This window comes from Cololabis saira, chromosome 22 (assembly GCF_033807715.1).
Source record: "Cololabis saira isolate AMF1-May2022 chromosome 22, fColSai1.1, whole genome shotgun sequence".
NCBI lineage: Eukaryota > Metazoa > Chordata > Actinopteri > Beloniformes > Belonidae > Cololabis > Cololabis saira.
The window spans coordinates 16,940,950-16,960,899 of NC_084608.1; the positions used below are offsets into that span (position 1 = coordinate 16,940,950).

General features: G+C 43.0%; 2 protein-coding genes across 3 annotated transcripts in view; one reads left to right on the forward strand and one right to left on the reverse strand.

Moving 5' to 3' along the window:
* Positions 1–13,549, forward strand: part of LOC133423206 (solute carrier organic anion transporter family member 5A1) — a 50,209-nt gene extending 36,660 nt beyond the window's left edge. The window contains exons 6-10 of the mRNA XM_061713362.1: positions 4,207–4,405; positions 8,562–8,721; positions 11,014–11,255; positions 11,334–11,398; positions 12,529–13,549. Of these exons, the coding sequence (XP_061569346.1) occupies positions 4,207–4,405; positions 8,562–8,721; positions 11,014–11,255; positions 11,334–11,398; positions 12,529–12,986 (1,124 nt within the window). The 3' untranslated portion in view covers positions 12,987–13,549. The remainder of the gene's footprint in view (positions 1–4,206; positions 4,406–8,561; positions 8,722–11,013; positions 11,256–11,333; positions 11,399–12,528) is intronic.
* Positions 13,550–15,600: 2,051 nt separating this feature from the next.
* The window catches only part of sulf1 (sulfatase 1), a 37,059-nt gene continuing 32,709 nt past the window's right edge, over positions 15,601–19,950 (reverse strand). Inside the window, exons 19-20 of one of the 2 annotated variants that reach the window (XM_061712945.1) lie at positions 19,340–19,373; positions 17,444–17,609 (exon numbers count right to left, since the gene is read on the reverse strand). In XM_061712945.1, coding sequence (XP_061568929.1) covers positions 17,576–17,609; positions 19,340–19,373 — 68 coding nt within the window. In that variant the 3' untranslated portion in view covers positions 17,444–17,575. Of the gene's footprint in view, positions 17,610–19,339; positions 19,374–19,950 lie in introns of both variants that reach the window. The other variant, XM_061712946.1, reaches the window with a different exon arrangement.

Below are 19,950 nucleotides of genomic sequence, written 5' to 3' on the forward strand. Positions count from 1 at the left end.
CATTGCCTCATCTCATCTGCCTGTTGCCAGGATACAAAGGCTAAGGGGCGAACGGGTGGTGCAGTTGCCATGACTACCCAAACGCTGCCTTGTTACTAGGATGTGACGGTGGTTGGAGACGAGGAGGAGAAGACGGTGCTCCTGTTGAAGGGAGTGCTGTGTTCCTGGGGGAACCAGGTGGACTGACAGAATCTGACATTTCTCTGCTGATTGAAATAAACTCTGTCAATATTATTTGGTGAGACTGATAAAACCTCTGTTTGATATAATTTTATCAAATCTTATCGCTGTTTTATGAAAATGTTATTTAGGGTTACCTAAATAAACAACAAAAGACGTTTGAGAGCCCAGTTTCATAAGTGGTATTTAGAGATCTGTGTTAAGCGGTTCTTAAGCAGGGTTTAAATCTCCAAAGGTATTGATATAATTTCTGTGGCATGTATTGGTTAAATTTAATCACTTGATGCCATCAAAAGCCCCCTTTTTAAACCATGTCTTTACTACTCCGTCCATGGCAGGCAGTTTTAGACGGTTGAGCATCTCAGCTCTCCACCCTCTTCTGCACATGCAGGACGATATAACAAAAAGTTTGTTGGAGACCAGATAATTAGGGCCCGAGCACTTACAGTGCGAAGGCCCTATTGTATCTGTAGGAGTTCTCGTTTTTATTTTCCTCGTTTTTATTTTTTTTCCGATGAAATGACGGCCTTTTTGCCCCCCTAAACGTGCCCAAAAAGTCACCAAATTTTGCACGCAAGCCAAGCCTGGCAAAAAATTTCATATTTAATGGTTTGCATTAATGGGCGTGGCAAAATGGCCACGCCCACAACAGCACAACAGCGCCCCCTAGAAAACTTCGTGCCTCAAGCCCCACGATACGGTTTGACGTACATGCACGAAAATCGGTACACACCTGTATCATGTCGCAACTTAAAGAAAAGTCTCTTGGTGCCATGGCCGAAACCGAACAGGAAGTCGGCCATTTTGAATTAATCATGTAATTTTGGCGCAATTTATGCCATTTCTTCGGCCGTTAATGCGGCCCGAACCGTAACGTGCACCCAGGTGTGTTATACATCAAAATGTGCGTCTCGATCCTGGGATGATGGGCATTACTTTTCTCAGTCAAAAGCGTTACCGTGGTGACACTAGATGCCAAAAAGCACGCCTCCCCTTCATCTGATTGGTCCATATTTGATAGTTCCTACTTTCTGTAATAACTTTTGAATGGTTTGACATAAAGAGTCATGGGTGGTGTCATCGGACTTAGTTTTGAGTCCTTGACCTTTATTGATGAAAATTGCACGTGCGAGGGCCAGTTCATCGCTGCTTGCAATTCTTAATTTCTCTCTGATCTGCATCTGGGATGTTATTAAAATTTGCATTTTAAGATTTGGATGTTATAACAGTGGACTTATTTACATATTTTCAGAAAGAGGTGGCCACAGACGGAGTGACTGGTTGTGTTTTATTGCAATTTTAGAGTTGATGGTCACTTCAAGCATCAAAATGTATGTAGATGTAGATGTGCCTTTTTCACTCTGTCCCCCTTTGACATCTGTTCTATGTTCTGTTCTTGTTTTTATTTTCTAGTTTTATGTTGTTGTTTTTTTAGTATTAACCTTTTTAATACACTTTATAGACATTTTATATTGATTTACATAATGTCTGCCTGGTTTAATTCATTCAGTATTAAATATAACCAACTTTAGTGTATCAAAATTATTGTTACTACTTACAACAAATTATAAAATAATGCTATAAAGTAACACTAAACTTATGCGAGGGCAGGGGAATGATTGACTAATCTGCAATAATATGAAGATAGGCTGGAAGTAACTGAAATTGACGATGCCAAGAAGTTGTGGGTTTTCTCAGTAAAGCATTTCATTGTAGTAAGATGAGCGGTGTTAGTGTCTATACTTGATTTTAATGTTGGCTGATGTCCATAATAACCTAGATGACAGTGTTGGATTGTATGACCTTGTTTTTAATTTCTTTTTTTAAATGAGTTGCAACGTGATGACTTTTGATTAAACGTGTAATGTGAACCACTCAAAGAGACTTGCAATGTCTCTCTGAGTAAACCCTTGTTGACAAGTTTATCATACTGAGGTGCAATGTTAGTAATGTACGCTTATATCTTGGGCCCATAAATAGTTAAAAAAAAATGAAGTTAGAATTAGTGTAAGTAAGAGATGACTTAAAGTTCTTGCCCCAGCTGCTGGGGCGATCGGAAAAAATGTAACATATTGGATCTGATAACTTCCCATGTCATTAATGAGTCAACCTCAAATGCACTTTACTGTTTGCTGTGGCTTATCCACTGAAATATTAGCATTTGGCCTTCACTGTTCATGATGGTGCCAGTTCAGCAAAATGCTAAAGCGAATGGAAAGATTTGATATTGTTAAACTGTATTTGCAACGCGCCTGGTCTAAAGAGCTCAGGAAGTCTTCTGTGTGCAGTGTAAGGAGGGCTTTTCTGGTCATCAAGTGAAGAAATGTGCATCTTGAATTCGCAGTAGCCACATGACTAAGATGTAAAAATAATTATTTACTGAAGAAAATTAAACATATAGCTCCAATATCTAGAAGTCCCGTGTATTACCAAACTTGCTGAATCTTTATTATGTGAGTTGTTGCTGCTATTTGTTCTCTATTGTTTCCTCCTGTGTCCTTTTTATATGTAAAAAAAAATGCAACAGTCATCTATATAAACGTACCTGTGTCATCGTATCTGAATGACCCTGCTGATTTTTGTGGCAGTGATCAAAGTAGGTTGGTCCCGGTAGTGTGATGCGTGTCACTTTTGGCTCGGGACAAGACTACACGGCTGCAGTCACATGAACAGACACACAACGTTGCAGAGAGGCTTCTGATCAGCTGATCGCTGTTTTGAACTGTCCATCCCCATGTTTGTACGCACTAAGAAGCTCCACCACCAAATCTTTTTTTTTTTTTTTTTTCCGAGCGCTTGCATCAAATAAACTAGGGAAACACGTTTTCTTTTTTGCTCTATGTGTAATTTTTATCAGTATTTTCATGTGCTCCCAGTTGAACTGCGCTTTGTTTTTGATATGATTATTATTGCGTTTATTTCAAAAAATATCTTGTCAACGGAGAACTGCAACTAAAGAGAGGTTTTCAGAGTTTTGTGCAATGAGTGTTCACAGAAAAGTAACCAATGTGTGAAACGAGGCAGTCACTTAAGCAGAACGAGGAAGCCGTGAATGTTACATATCTTATGTCTAAAAAGGGCTTAATGCACCCACACGCATTTATTAGATCAAAAGAAAGTCCTTCACATTAAATTCAGCAAAACTATTAATCCAGATGAAATGCTTCAATCGTTTATGCACTGCTGAATAATGTTAGTGTGCTTGTGCATGCTGTAATGCACGTTACTGAGTATGATATCTGGTTTTACTGTGCAGATGTTTAATCTGTGAGAAAGCACATGATTTTAGCATGGAAACATGCACTTACAAGATGATACGCTGTAATCTGCTCCCTGGCCTTCACGCAGCAGGTTCCGTCTTTATCTGCTGCTGCCTTTCCCTCGGTTTTTCACACACACACACACACACACAGACATGACATACAGATACAGGCAGAAGCAGGACCACTTCTTCCTTTTTATGAATACTGTTATCACTTCTCTGCTTATGCTCTCTGACGAGCCTCCGCCCCCACTGACTGACCCCATCTTGCTCATTACTCGGATGTAAGAGCCCGTGGCCAATCTCGAGGGCTGCCATGTGCAGCCGCCCCGGGCCATAAGTCCTGCATCACACTTAACACTCAGTCCAGTCCGCTAGTGGCATTGCCTTTTCTCATGCTGTCACTTTTACTGTCTTTAGTGGACGGAGCGCACATGTCAAATCCTGAAATGACTCACCGATAACTCGCAGCGTGGCCTGGTCACACTGATACTTGCAAAGCCTATTTTGGTCTCTTTCTTTTTATGGACTCATTTATTCTCAGCAATGGAGGAAGTCACATTCAGATTTCTTTTTTAAGCATCCATTTCATACAAAATGCTCACAATATTGTATATAATAGAAACTCACATGGTCAAGTTCAGAGGTTTATTAGACTTATTCATTCTTGCTTCACAGTAATGAAGTCAGTGTTCCGTTACACTGGCTTTATTGGTTTGTTTTTATGTGGCTCATCATCAATTTGCTGCTCTGTTGTCTCACAGGTCTGATCATCGTGCCCAGCGCCGGGGTTGGCATCGTTCTGGGGGGCTACATCATCAAGAAACTAAAGCTCGGGGCAAGAGAGTCGGCCAAGCTGGCCATGATCTGCAGCGGCGTGTCTCTGCTCTGCTTTTCCACGCTCTTCATAGTGGGCTGCGAGAGCATCAATCTAGGAGGCATCAATATACCTTACACCAACGGGTGAGAACGAATGCACAAACACTAATCCCATTCTCAAACAAATCCAAAAACCATCCACTACTATGTAATTGCAGTACAAGAACCACAGCACGTTGGAGACCCCCGAGCACCTCTTAGGTCTTTTGTGAAATACACAGTATGAATAATTTTGTGAAAAGGTTGCATAAGGTGTATTTGAGACGGCGTGTGAGCTCAGGATGCTGCCTCCATTCCCATCATCCCCATGTGTGAGAGTGAGAGTGATTAATTAGCAACGCTGGCATCTGCTCTCGTGGCTCTGGCGAATCACTTTGCCACCTCTATTTCTGAAGCTGCTGCTCAACACCACATCAGCAACCAGCTGCAGAATTAACAGCCAGTCATCCGGTGTCTCCACCCTGCAGGCAGAAAACGCGGCGCTTGTCGGCACACGAGCACATCAGCCGCAACACTGACCTTGGGTAACACAAAAGACCCAGCAATCTGACTTCTTGTCACACATGCACCGTAGCTTTCCCTCCCGTCTTACCGTTTGTGGAAAACAGTCACGTAGGGAATTCTATTTAAGCTTTTTCAAGGAAACTGAAGATGTTCAGCTTGTAAATTTTAATTGAAAATGGTAAAAAGGGAACATCTCAAACGTTGAATCTGAATGTCTGAGTGACTTTTGAGGAACATTCATTATCGTCTTGAGTTTGAAGCAACCAATATGACTTAAAAGCATTTCCATAGGAGAAATCTGTGTGCACAAGATACATGGTTGTGAGATGATAATAACAGGCTTTTGGGAGCCTCTACTGGGCCAGAACGGACCCCTGCTGTTGGTTAGATACTCGGGATGGGCCCGAAAAACTCTTGGGCGGGGTGGAGGATGAGAAGATTCATGGTTCTGTCCTGGAAATCACTGCAAAAGTCATTGCCAATTACAAAATGCATCTCTGCATGCATAAATTCAACCAAAAATAAGATCCAAAGACAAATATATTTCAACAAGGTACAGAAATGACATTTGTCTTCTGAGAGGAGAGCAGGGCTTTCTTAGAGCCTGATCTCGTTTTAAAAGGAGTGAAAAGTAGTGGAGAAGCTGTCTTGTGGTCTGATCAATCAAAACTTGAGTGGTTAAAGTATTAATAGTGTTTAAAAATATAGGGACAGATTGTTGCCAAATACATTAAAAACACTTAAATTGGACAAATAAAATGTTTATGTCCTAGAATGCAAATGAGTACCCAAACCTCAGCGAACCTCCACACGAACACATGGGTACCAACAGTTTGTCTGCACTAATAACAGGTTGCAGGAGGCAACAATTTGAACTAATAGGTAGGTTTTTATTCTAGTCCTCACACCCATAAATCTGCTCAGTTGTTGAACGCCATAAACATCCCAAATGTCCAAATGTGAGCAAAAGCAAGGGGTCTGCCCACAGAGCTGGATGCCAACAGAGAAACATACCGCACATACACTTCTACCAGGTAATTTGACATTTTGTATATCCATATGTTAATTTTTTTAAGGAAACATGACACATGGAAAGTGAAGGCACCATCTATCGGGAGTAATTTATACAGCATATGCTGCCATCCAGATGACATCTTTATCAACCAAGGCATTGATAATTTCAGCCCGGCAATGTACACAACAGCATGGCTGTGTAGTAAAAGGCTCCAGGCTCCCAAATCCAGACTTGTCCTCCAGTGAAAGCAGTTGGTGCATTATGAAATCAGAAAAATATGCCAAAAGAGACTCAGAACTCAAGCAAGAATGGGAAAACATTTTACCCTCAAAACAATAACAGATGATCTGTTGAGTCAGTAAATACTTGCATAGCAAGTTGAACACAGTTCAAGCTTTAATTAAATAATTACAGTGTTTCAGTTTGAATGTCAAGCGGTCAAAAAGACGGAGTTAGTGGGGTGCCTCGTTATGGTTAGCTCTGGTCACTAGTGGCGGGCGGCACCCGCATGAGGAATGTTAAGCCGTAACCTCCCCATTCCTCCGTGCTATAGTCTAGACGCGGTTCTAAAGTTTGATAAAGAAGGACCCGGCCAAGAGGCATATCAGGATATGCAATGTTCTTAAACACTGCATCACGGTTGCACGACTGTCTCTTGGGATGGTGTGCTTAATTAAAAGTATACGCCTCCGTTGTCTGTGTTTAAAGACCTGGCAAACCCCTGAACTTGTCGGCAGATTTGCCGCCATTCTTCTTGTCCAGTGTCTGTGGCGTTAAAGCAGATTAAGCCACTCACTCTCTTGGCTCGCTGTCATCGTCGTTGTGTTGCCTGCAAGCAGTGACACAACATCTGTAGGGCTCAGGGAAGGCTGGGATTTGGCCGGGAAAAGGTCACGTGCAGGGAGTGCTACAAGCCCGCAGGCTGAGTGGGAATCATGCCATTTTACATTAATACAAATACACAGCCGCCTCTCCATGTCACACACTCCAGGGTCAGGATTGTGACCACTGTTATGGCAGGAAAAGCTGAAATGTGCATCAGCAGTGATGGCTGATATAAAAATGCAGATGTTTTCAACAGCCCACTGGTGGAAGAACCTGCAGAAGAGACTTTCTCCTCTTTTTCAATGGCTTTTATACAATGTTCTAGGGCTGGGCGATATGGACCAAAAGTCATATCTCGATATTTTCTAGCTAAATGGCGATACTCGATATATATCTCGATATTTTTTCTGTGCCTTAATTGGGGTTTCCCCCAAAGCATTATAGCATAGCATCTCTGTTAGCTTCATTTTTTTCTGAGGCAAACCCTTAAAAAAAATGTCAGTTTTAATACAAAGCCTCGTGCCAAATGTCACACAGGTTCCTTTATTAACAGGTCTCCACAATATCAAAATGTATAAAACAAATGAAATAAAAATAAACTGCCTGCATATATAGAATAAAAATGCTTCTTGAATAAAATAAAACAAATATCCCTTTCCTGCATAACAATTAAATTAAAATACACTGTGCAATTAATACAATGTAGACAGTAACAGGCAGACTTTTCCACTGAGGTTGACAGTTGTGCAAATAACAAAACATTTGTGCAAATCTCCAAAAAAAACATTCAAGTCAATTTGTCACAAAATAAGCTATATCAAAATCATTAAAAAAAAAATGTAAAAAAAAAAAAAAAAGATTTTTTTTTTTTTTTTTTTTTTTAAATCGATATTGTCTCGTACCATATCGTGTTTGAAAATATATCGTGTTTGAAAATATATCGATATATATTAAAATCTCGATATATCGCCCAGCCCTACAATGTTCATACTTCATGCTTCAAATACTTGTCATGAATAAATATTGTTCATGTATAAAAATCAGCGTAATAAGCAATGACAAAAGCAATCATGTTTTTACATGAAGAAAACACACTGGTGGTTGTTGTTTTTAGGGTCCGTCTGAATCTTTTCCGCTGGGTTCAGGGAAGAGCTTTCCAGAGAAAACGCAGCTCCGCTTCACCGCTCCTGGTGCAGATGAAGCCAAAGTCCTGTCTGGCTCAGGGCAACTGTTCCCACAGTACCCAGAGAGCCAGCAGAGGTGGCTCCCCCGCAGCCTCCCGTCTCTGGCCCTCTGTTATCACAACAGGCCAGTGCAGGACAAGGACGGAGCCGGTTAAAGGGATTATGAGCCGGCGATTAATACTGGGATTTTAAGACAATTGTACATGTTCTTAGGAAGATTAGAAGCCTCTTGTTATGTGAAGTGCTTTCGGTTTCACGGTTGAGATGCATCACAGCTCAACAGAGAAAGCATTTCCAGCCTTGTGTGCGTTGCAGCGTGCATCGGATGACACGTAGGCAGCATGAAGCGTTCAGTTTGTTGGAACATGTGGCTTCAAATGCGTCAGATTGAACTTGTTTCTCTGCTGTTAAACGGTATGGTGCTACTTCAGCTGGCCCACACTTGGGGAAAAAAAAATGCTGAGACTAACCTTGATAAATGAATGTTTATGAAACAAGCAGACTCTCCCACACAGTCCCATCCCTCTGACTTTGCTGATTCAGCACTACTGCTTGCAAATTAAAAAGAAAGCAGCACTCCAAAATGTTAAGGAAGCCCATTCAGTGAAGTGTACTGTTGTGTGTTAAACTTTCAGTATCTTGTCATGTCTTGTTTAAATGGATCTGATTCATTCCTGCTTTTGACAATCATTTCCCCACCGTGTCTCTGCAGTCCAACACTCACCATGACCCACAGGAACCTGACGGGCAGTTGCAATGTGAACTGTGGCTGCAGGATCCACGAGTACGCTCCGGTCTGCGGCTCCGACGGCATCACCTACTTCAACCCCTGCCTGGCTGGATGCAACACTGTGGGCAATGACAGCACTGGGGTGAGGGCAACGAAACCGCAACTGAACACTTCCCACACTCACACTTCCTTTGGTTTTCCTGTCTAATACATGTTCATACCGTGCTTTTAAGATTTTTAAGAACGTTAAACGATGCATAAATCGTTGTTGATGCCCAGAGGCTTGTTGTGCGTACGTCCTCCTCAATGTCAGATTGGAAACGACGGCAATATGAGGAAAATAAATGTTGAGGCTCTTCGTCCAGGTCACCCACTTTATCACGTGCACGTACACGTACGTCATATGTCACAATTAATACCCTCTCTTTTAATCTTATGATCAGGGCTGCACATAAGTGGGCCGCCAGAGCGCATGCGCCGTCAAAATCCTCAGTGCGCTGTCAATCTTGTGCTGCGAAGCGCTTTTGCGTACCAACAGCTGGGGCTCATATTATTGGTTGTGGCCGGACCAGAATACTAATATTAAAAAATCTATTGGGAGAGCTTTTCCCCAGAACTGCCACTCAAAGTTGGTAATGGCCAATCACAGCGCGTCCTTACTCCTCCTCCACGGTTGGGCAGGAAGAGAGGTAAGGATCAGCTTTACTGAACAAACCCCGACACGTCTCGTCAAAATGTCCAAGAAGCAAGCGCCATTAAGTAATTATTTTGGCGTTCCACCCCCACCAACTACAAAGAGATGCCAAACTGAACCACTACCCGAACAGAAAACATGTGTTCGCCGAGAAGTGGCTGCATGATGTTACGCGGCGACGCGTACCGTACGACGCGTTCCCGCGTATCCTACCCCGTAAGCTCTGCGTTGGTGCAACGCGGAACCATAAATCAGCCAGTGTCCGTCACGGCGTGCAGCAGTTTCTTGCACCAGCAAGACGCTGCTCTCTGATTATGGCTCAAAGTTTATGAAAACCCCAAATAAAAAATAAATTAATTTATGAAATCAATAAACAATTCCATCATCAAAATTATAACAAATAAAGGTTCAACATATCTTGCTTTGCATGTAATAAGACTAGGTAATATATTAGTTTCACCTTTTAAGTTGAATTATTGAAATAGATTAACTTTTACACCATATTATAGTTTAATTATTGAAATAAATTAACTTTTACACCATATTCTAGTTGATTATTGAAATAAATTAACTTTTACACCATATTCTAGTTGAATTATTGAAATAAATTAACTTTTACACCATATTCTTCACCTGTAGCAATATTCTACACCTTGGCTGATGTGGACATACATAGCATAGGAGGCTATTTCAGCTGCTATATGGTTGGTTGTCTGTACAGTCATGCAAGTTCAATGCTATTAAAGAACACGTTTTTTCATATAAAATAAACACATTTTTATGCAGTTTAGAAGTTTTGGGGCTTTTTTTTGGCTCCTGCGCTGCTGAAATCGGGGCGTCCTTTATTTCTAATTCTGAAAGTTGGCAACCCTAGGTGCAAAATATGCCGTGAGCATCCCAATCTGGCCGATAAAAACTGTAACTTTTATACTGACTCTACAGACTAACACGCACCATAATTTGTTAATTCATCTTTATAAGTGAATAAATATCGTTTCGCCTATAACTTATTCCTGCATCCCTCTTTTATCGATCCGGCGAGACGGGTCACCGCGTTTTTGGAGGCCCAAGTCACATATCCAGGGGCTCCTCTGAGCACCAGATCAAAATAGTTATGTGCAGCCCTGCTTATGATAAAGATTAATCAAAGCATACCTGATCATAGCTGGTCAGTAGTAGATAAATGCAAGTGAATAAGACATAAAAGGCTTTTTATCTGTGGTTTTTATTGAATGAAAAATGAAGTTGAAGAGGGAAAAGAATCATTTTGAAAGTGCTAAAATGTTAGTTAGTCAGTATGTTGGTCTGGAGCTTTCTGGTGTGTTATAAAGAAAACAGATGTTGCTGCACATCAGACCAAAAAGAGTTACAAAACCATTTCCAACAATTTCGAGTGCAAAATTCAAGAAAGTATCCTTCCGAGGACTGGATGTTTCAGTAAATTAAATTAAGTTGATGATGGATTTACACAATTAATAGAAAGCTTAAAAAGGGTGGTTTGTTAATAAAGTCACATTTGTCTAAAAAGGAACATGGAAGATTCACAAAACTGTATCTGAACAAAACACGAGACGTCTATGGACAAACGAGACATTAGTGAAGATGTTTGACCTTAATGCTCACTACACTACATTTCAAAACCACCTCGTAGCCACTATTAACGAGGGGCTACTACCTTCTGCATAACTGTATGTGCTTTGTGATTTGGAAAAGGGTGTATCTTGTGTGTTTTGCTCACAGATCAGGAACTACACGGACTGTGGCTGCGTGCAGAGCAGACAGGTCATCACCCCGTCCTCCGGCGGCCAGGTCAACCAGCTCCAGCTGGTCATTGTCAAAACGTACCTGAATGAGAACGGCTATGCCACGTCGGGGAAATGCGACCGCACCTGCAACACGCTCATTCCCTTCCTCATCTTCCTCTTCATTGTCACACTCATCACTGCATGTGCCCAGCCCTCCGCCATCATCGTCACCCTCAGGTAAGTTTCCCCTTCACTCTCAGGCTTCGTCTCACTGCAGTGCATCACGTTCATACTGTTGTATTTCTCTTTCCTCAGGTCTGTTGATGAACAAGAGAGGCCTTTTGCTCTTGGGATGCAGTTCGTTTTGCTCCGAACTCTCGGTATGTGCAAGATAATTACATTTCAGAACCCCTCCTGCAGTATTCCTAGCCTCAGAAAGCACATCAGGAGTCGGTTAGAAAAATATGATGCATTTATAATTCATGTCAGTAAGTAACCTGTATAGAGCCTCCTCAACAGTTCAAAGAGTCAGCACACAACACACAGTCGAGCTGCTCTTTTATTCTCCAGGTTAACAACAGCCCACAACTTTATAAACAGCAGGAATGCAGCGCTGCAGTGAACTTTTGTGACCTTGTGTGTTGATAGATTTTTTTTTTTTTTAAGCCCCTCAGGGTGAGCAAGTTTGCCATAACACGCCTCTGATCAGCTCGGCATTGCCATGTGAGAATAAAACTGCCACGTCTTGTTTTATGAATAGCTGTACAAAGGTGCGAGAGTGCCCAGCGGGAGAATCTGCATTTCTGCAATCATTAAATTAACAGAAGAATAAGAATGTAAGAATCTGAACTCCTAAAGGTCATTATGTGCAGCTGTACCCCCCCACCTGCCCACTTTATTATATTTATATCCATACAGCTATTGGATTACTCATGATCTCTTTAGTTAACAATGTTGCGGTTGACTAATTATGTTGGAGTCTCTGACTTCTGATCAATGTGAAGATAGACGGCGCCACTTAGTGGTAGGTAATAGGTACTGCAGGATTTCACATTGGAAGCAACAAGGGAAAGATTTCATATTCTTCCTTTATGCACTTCTAAATCAATCAAGTTTTGCAATTACCGGTATGTCCCTTTTTTGAATATTTTTAAAGTTTTTGTTTTTAAAAAGCTGAAGCATCCGGTTGGCGTTGCTGTTTGATTAGATTTGACTGAGAAGCAGCAGCATAAACGACTGGTCCCAGAGTGGATATGGAAATAATGAGTCATTTTTTTTGCTTCGTTTACTTCAAATTGTGAGAATTACAAACACTTAAATGGGTATTACTCCTAAATTTGAAAATTGTGTGCACATGTGGGAAAAGAGGTTTTCCAGAGCTGGAGTTTGGCATGTTTCCACCCTCAACACGGCCCACTCTGAACCAGCTGTGGGCCGGTGTGCAGACAAACAGAGGGCTTTGTTGACCAGATTCAAAGTCATTAATCACTGGCTGTGTCTGCTTCTCCAGCCTACATCCCCACGCCCATCTACTTCGGTGCTGTGATTGACACCACCTGCATGCTGTGGCAGCAGGACTGCGGCGTGCACGGCTCCTGCTGGGAGTACGACGTTACCTCGTTCCGCTTCGTCTACTTCGGCCTGGCGGCCAGCCTGAAGTTCGTAGGCTTCGTCTTCATCTTCCTCACCTGGTACTCCATCAAGCACAAGGAGGCGCGGGCGGAGCACTGGCGCCAGCACCTGCCTCCGCTGGGCACCGTCAGCGACCTCATCTGCCACGCCGGCGGGCACAAGAGCCACGCCCGCACCCGCTCGTGCCCCGTGTTCATCCCGCCGCGGCCCGAGCCGCCCGCCGCCCTGCTGCTCAACCGCGGACACAGCAGCCTCAGCTGCCCGGGCAACGCCCTCAAAGCAATAACCCCGCCCATCCTGCTGCCGCATCACCACCGAGGCTCCGCCCAGGTCTGAAAGAGCATACCAGCCTCCTGACTGGGGTTCATCGTGACACGTGCCTTCCTGTTTGTGTTGCTGCACAACACGGTGTCTGCTTTACACCGACCCGGGCACCGGACTCACAGGCAGAGACACAAGTGCGCCCGCCATACCTAAAGGGCTGCCAATTCGTTTATGGTAACAGGAGATGCAAATATGTTTTTTCTCAGAGCATATCATCAGCTGCAGCCACTCTCCACATCAGTTTGGGCGATGTACGAACATCACACGGTGCTACTGTTAACGGACAGGGCATTACAACCTCTGTACAGACAGATGAGTCATCAACATGGCGTCTAAAGCACAAAAGACAAACTTGTACTATGCAAAGTTTAATGTACAGCTCCTTCTATACTCCACTTGTGTACCTCCTTCCTCTCCGCGCAACTCACTTACACACTTCATTGTTGTTGGCCCTTTTTACGGTCTCGTTTTTCCACGAAACAGCTGTTTCTGGTGTATTTGGGCCTTTTTGCTTCACACATGTTGTCTGCATCCTCAGATGAGACAAAAACAGGATACTTTTCTTCTCCTCCCAATCCTCTTCTTGTTTCTTTTCATTTTCCTTAACAGTGCCTCTCAGGCTGTTTCGGCCAGTCGAGAAACAAAGCTGGCTATCAGGGTTAACGCTAGCCGCTGAAAAGCCAGTAGCTGCAACAGAACTCTGCTTCAATGTTGGAAACAGCTGACGTGGATTTTGAGTTATGAACTTTCTCGCCTGCGAAGGAGAGGTAGCCGTGTAGCTTAGAGCAGAAAATGGTACAAATGTCAGTGAGGAGGAAAAACAAAAAAAGCTATGTAGTCTCACATCATGCGGCTTCATTTAAAGGTTAACATTTAATCCAGTGACAAACGGGAGAAAAGAAACAAGGATCATCTATGATCATGTGCTTAAACTACTGTAAGTCCTGAAGATGTGAAAGTAGGTTTGAAAATGTGGCACAACCGTGGTTTTCTTTCATCTCTTTTTATAAGAAGAAAAAAAACAGATGAACCATTTTGGCTTTGTATTGTAATGGCTTCTCCATTCTAATGGTCATCAGATGTACATAGTAGTTATTTAGCTGACTAGACTTAAACATTTAGCGCAGCAAGCATAACCCTATTTATCTGCCAGAAGAAGCTGAGGGGAATCAGCTCTCGGGTGTTTGGGGCCATCTAGTGGACGCGGAGAAGATTGCGTGGAAGTTGCCGTTTGTCAGACCTGCTGTACTAAGAAATTGTTAAAACACTACTCTGAATTAAGTACTTAAGTTTCCCAAAGATTAAACTCAAGAGTGGGTGGAGTTTATCTATTCATTTCATTTTTGTATTTTTATTTGAAGTTGTTATATATTTTGAGGATACGAGTCCATTGTTAGAATACTGTGCTGGTTTGGTCCATGTTCAAACTCCTGTGATGAGCCTGAACTGTCAACAGATGCCAGAATTATAAAATTAGCTTTTTTCTCTTATAATTTCTTTATGTCCTTTGGAACAAGAGATGTAACTTCTATAAAGAAATGGAAAGTAATGATGAGGCCTTTTTTTCCCCCTTTAGTTCTCATATTGGAAATAGGAAGAGTACAAAAAGTAAAATCTGACATGTTTTGAAACCAAAATTTAAGGAATATGTTTGTTTTTGGGGGGTGGGGGGCTTTTTAGGATGTATAATAGAATTATTGCATTTGAACCATTATACATTTTTGTTTACTACGTAACAAGGAATCTTGTGTGGTGAACGAAGCTGGAAAGTGAAAGGGTTGGGTTGGGGGGGTGACGGCCGTCTGCCGGGTAAAAATCATGTTGTATTGGCTAGTTTTAATATTGTGATTAGTACCTCAAAGTAGATATTCATGAGTGATCATCGTGTAAATACTGAAAAGTAAGTGAAGCATATTATAGAGCTGACGCATAGAAGTATATTTATGAACTAACCCCATTACAGTATAGTTTAAAAAATTGAAATAAAGCTGCAAAAATATAAAATGCTGTGACCAGTCAGTATTATCACCATTTGGGGGGTGGTTGGATTCCTGGAGTTTGATTTATTTTTCTCTCCTCCCTGTCAACGAGGCTACGCTGGTCCTCTGTGCTGATTCTCTGCTCTTCCTCTCGTGTGCTGTACTCATCACTTTTTTAATTAAAAAAACTAAAAAGATCAAAAGTAACTTCATCTCAATTATAATGATATAGTAGCTCTTCATGAAACTTGTGCTGATACAAGGTTTTAAATGGAAATGAAGGCATAATTCCACTCATGAAACAAGCAGGAACAGAGACCAAAGCGGAGGAAGAGGAGGGGATCGTCCAGCGAGCCTCTCCGGTCAGACACTGGAAGTGACCTTTTACACTTTTCAGCATCCTGCTCTCCAAACGTCTGAACTCCTTCGGGCACAGATGAGTTCACGTCGGCTCTAAGGCTGCAGCGACATTCAGAAAGTTGGGCTCTTGTTGCTTTGCGTCCCTCAGGAGCAACAGTCTGTTTGTGAACACTCGGTTTACAGATGCCTTGAATACTTGATAATTGTCATTAAAAACTGAAGAAAAAAAAAAGATGAACTTGTCTGGAGTTATTACAAATGATGGACCACAGAGACGAGTGACGGGACAAAACTCAGGGTGGAAAAGGTTTATTTATCTTAACAGCGACATGGATCTCTCTGAAACCAGAGTTGTAACACGTTGACACACACGTTCAGGGATGAATAAAGAGTTTTTGTGGGACCAGTTTAAAACTAGAAGATGCTGACAGACATTTTTCAGCAGACTTGAAATACTTTAGATTTATTTAATTATCCTGTCAGATAAAACTGATTATGTGACAAATGCATTGGCCATGAGCTCCGTTACTCTGAATGATCAAAACCAATAATCACACACTGCATTATTAATTGGTGATTAATCATGAGAAAATGCTTATACAGTCAGGAAAATTTACTTCAAAACTAAAGGCCTTGGATTGTGATGGAGAGCAGCAAGTTTTCCAAGTTTAAGAAATTGCAAAGCAAGAAAATGACTTTGTAGACTAGAGCAGGGTTTGCTGCTGCTGTGTAATTCAGGTATGACGTGTAACCTCAATGACTGTTCCCATGATTGTCTAAACGTATTATTGCCAGGATGATGAAACAAACTGCTGAAAGGAAACTTCACAGGGTCCAATCCAAGTTTTGTCTCGAGAAAAAAAGAAGGTAATACGGACCACATTTGCAGAGCAAGAAAAAAAAAAAAAAGGGTCATAATGTGGGAAAGTTTAAAAAAAACAAAAGTGCATTTGGCCTTCTCGTGGAGCTTTCTGTCTCTAGTCAGGTTTGTGTAACACAAAACCTCAGTAACGCTGGTCGTCCAGTCAGCTGCTGAGATGGTTTCACCGCTCACCGTTTTCATAAAAAAAAAAAAAATTATATTAAAAACATCATTATTCAATGCATCTGTGAGGAATCATCTTTAATCCCAACTCAAGTTTAGCTGCTTTAAGGCTTTTTCTTTTCTAAATATATACACATTTATATATTTATATATATATATTTGAAAAAAGAAAAAAAATACTGTTTACTAATAAATGTAGGCACCAATAAAAAAATAAACAATAAATTTAATACTCATTATACAACTCTGACTGACTGAGGTGGCATTGCTCGCCATTGCTCTTGGCAATCTCTTCTTCTAATCACAGTGTCTCGTCACTACGGCGACCGGAGGCTGGTCGGTGGGCCGGCCTGAGCACTCGTCTCCCCCCGAGCGTCTACTGGGAGGGCTGAGAGAGAGAGCCGCTGCCCTCGTAGCTCAGGCCGACGGGCAGGGGGGACTCCCTGCTGGGTTCTGGGGTTGCGGGGGGCCCGGTGACGCTGGCCCGCACCGTCGGCCTGGGAGTCTGTGGGAAGAAAGGGAGATAGCCTTGAGCCTGGAAAATGTCCTCCTCTTCCTCCGGGTCCAGGCCGAGGCCGAGCCGACCCCGGTGGCCTGGAGGGAGCTCCTGCTGGGCTCGCGGGCCGCCGTGAGAACGCAGGAGGCTGTCGTGTCGCGTCTCCATCTCCGTCGGCCCGTTCCCGCTGAACGCGTCTCCCTCCATCTCCTCCAGCTGCTGCACCCACCCATCCGTCCAGATGATGAGGTCGTCGCTGCTCTGGCCTGATGTCACCAGCGCTGCCGACACGTCAAACCCTCCGAGAGTCTTGCGCAGGCTCTCGGGGAGGTCGTTCAGAAAGGTTTCCAGCTTCCTCTCCAGTGCGGGCGGCGCTGACGGCGTCCTGTTGGGGGCGGGGGTGGTGAAGCCAGTCCCTGATGCCGGGCCGAGCCAGGCGGCGCTGGCGGAGGCCGGCTCTCCTCCGCTGCCCTCTTCAGAGCTCCCACCCCCGGCCCCAGAGCCCAGCTCTGGCAGGGTGGAGTCGTCAAGCTTTCGGGTTTGGTTGAATTTGTTCAAAACGTGTCGCAGTGCAAACATTTTATCTACGTCATTCTGGAAGTTGGCCCAGTTGTCCGGGCTGGGGCTGTAGTCAGGCCTACATTCATACAGGCTTTCGTTTATGCTATATAAATCCTCCAGTTCCTGCCAGTTCACCTCCTCGTCTGTCAAGTTGGGTAGCTTAACCCTGTCGTCCTTCCCATCCCGGCTGTGTGCTGCCAGACAAAAAGAAAACGGGTAGACTTTAGGGATCTGGAGTTAAAAGAACGAGAAGCTTTTTTCAAGTTTACTCAGGCAGCATGCAGTCGGGCCCGGCTTCCGGTTCTCACTACAGCAGCCACCGGCGCGAGGTCTGCAGCCCCCGGGCGTGCACGCTCACATACACACGCAGTTCAAAGCAGCGCTAGATAAACACAGCACCCACACTGAGCTCAAGCCGTGAGTTGTGCAAACATGCTGCCGTTTTGCTTAATCACTTTAAAAAGGACGTACTGAAAAGAAACCAAACAGAGAATGATCCATCATTACACACTAAGCTGCACAGGAAGTATATGATGGCATAGTTAATGGCAAGTCTGCGCCGAGTGGATATGCAAAGTCAGGTAACCTGAAATGAAATTGAAACAGCAAAAAAAAAAAAAAAAAAAGCAGCAGAAGAAACAGATGGGTGGTTTCCAAACCAAGAAAATGCTCAGAAATAAAATGAGAAGATGAGTTTGTCACCAAGCCGTCTGCACAGAAAAATAATTCAGGAAAAGAGACTGTCGGACAAAAACTGAATGAGAGTCGGGCTTAAAGAAACATCAGGCTGTCCCTTTGAGAGCAGCTTTTCCTGCGACTACTGCAGCTACGGAGGATGTGATTCGGACTGTTGCACTCACGGGAACGAGAGGCTCGGTCTCCTCTTTGACCACTTTCGATGCTGCTGCTGCCTGGTAAGCAGGTGCCAGAGGGGTCAAAGGGTGGGGACAGAGATACGTATCAACTCAAGTGCTTGTTCTACCTCTATCAATGACCATGAGTGAAATGAGAGCTACTCTGAACACCACAATACACTGGAACAGGATGTGAGGACTCTCTACTTATGGATGGAGTATGATGTGATGGAGGAATAGTTTCACATTTTGGGTGCTTTATTTACTTAATCTTCTTTCCAAAAAGATAGGCGAGATGATTGTTACTTCTGGGTCTGTAAAATACACATAAACCTGCGTAGTTGACTGAGAATAACAGATAGGGAAAGGTTATTAGCTTTTTTTCTCCAGAAACCCGCAAAATGGCTTCAAGAAGTCCGCAGTCGGAGCCAAGAAAGTGCAGCCATGTGAAACTCTCTCTCCTGGGTTTTGTATGGCTTTAATAAAAAAGAAACAACATGATTCTAGTGAGATTTAGATGTTCTTCTTGGAGGCGAAGTTAACCATTTCTTGGCTCTACCACAAAAAGAGGAAAGGAGTATCAATCATCTCGCAGGTCTATCCCCCAAAGTGTCAGCGTATTCCTTAAATTTGAATGTAATGATGCATGAGAGGATGATGCGGCATCATGCATTGTCATTGGCGTACATCTGATGCTTGGGCTGGTCTCAGGTGAACACGTATGCAGCACCTTCTCCGGATCGCTAGTTGTAACAGTCTCAGAAAAAGGTCACGCTCTCAAGCAAAAGGTGTGAAAGTATCTCAGTGCCAGGTAACATATTTTGGCAGCTGCTTACATGTTCAAATAGCTACAGACTCGCAGCATACAGCAGATATAGATCATGTGCCCATATATGGAATTTAAAGAGAGAGAGAAACAGTTCTGTTATGATTTGTTAGCGTTCCCAGCATGCAGCCACAGATCAAGCGTCAGCACTCCATGGATGGATTTATTAGTGGGAATGAGGCAATTCGGCCCATGCAGGTGTTAAAGAAGAAGCCACTGAAGAGGAACAAAACTTGGTGGATACCTGTGTGGCTCATAGCTTCCTCCATCTTTACCTCCTGATCGGAAAAATAAAAGCAATCGATTGTTAATGCTTTGATTCCAGGGGATGTGGGGAGGGATAAATAGATCAGTCACTGATGCACTGCTGCTACTCACTATGAAAAAATAAAAATAAAATTATAATAGAAGATTGCAGGTAGGAAGTAGATTTGGATGTAAATGAAGGAAAACAGTGTGGAAAGACGAGAATTCAGGATAAAGTGGTTTGATGGGTGGCAACGTTGACCAGTTTCCCCCTTCAAAGGCAAAACAAACAAAAATATCTTATAGATGCTGCTTCATTCATTTAATCAAAAGTTAAGTTTTATTAGTCAATTTCTACAGGAAAAGAAACCCAAAACCGCTCTTAAACTAGCTAACAGCAGTATTGCACTTGAGGACGGTCGGCCAGTGCGATTAAAAGGCTTTGGGCTGTTTTGTGACGTGCTGGTGAGCTTTTGACAGGTGCAGCACGCCAGGACCGACACAGCGTTCTGATTCCTCAGCGCAGCTTTGCCAGCTCCGGTGTCCGGCTATCAGTAACTGACGTGAAGGTTTTCACCATCAGGTCCTAAAACAGAACAGCCAGCTCAT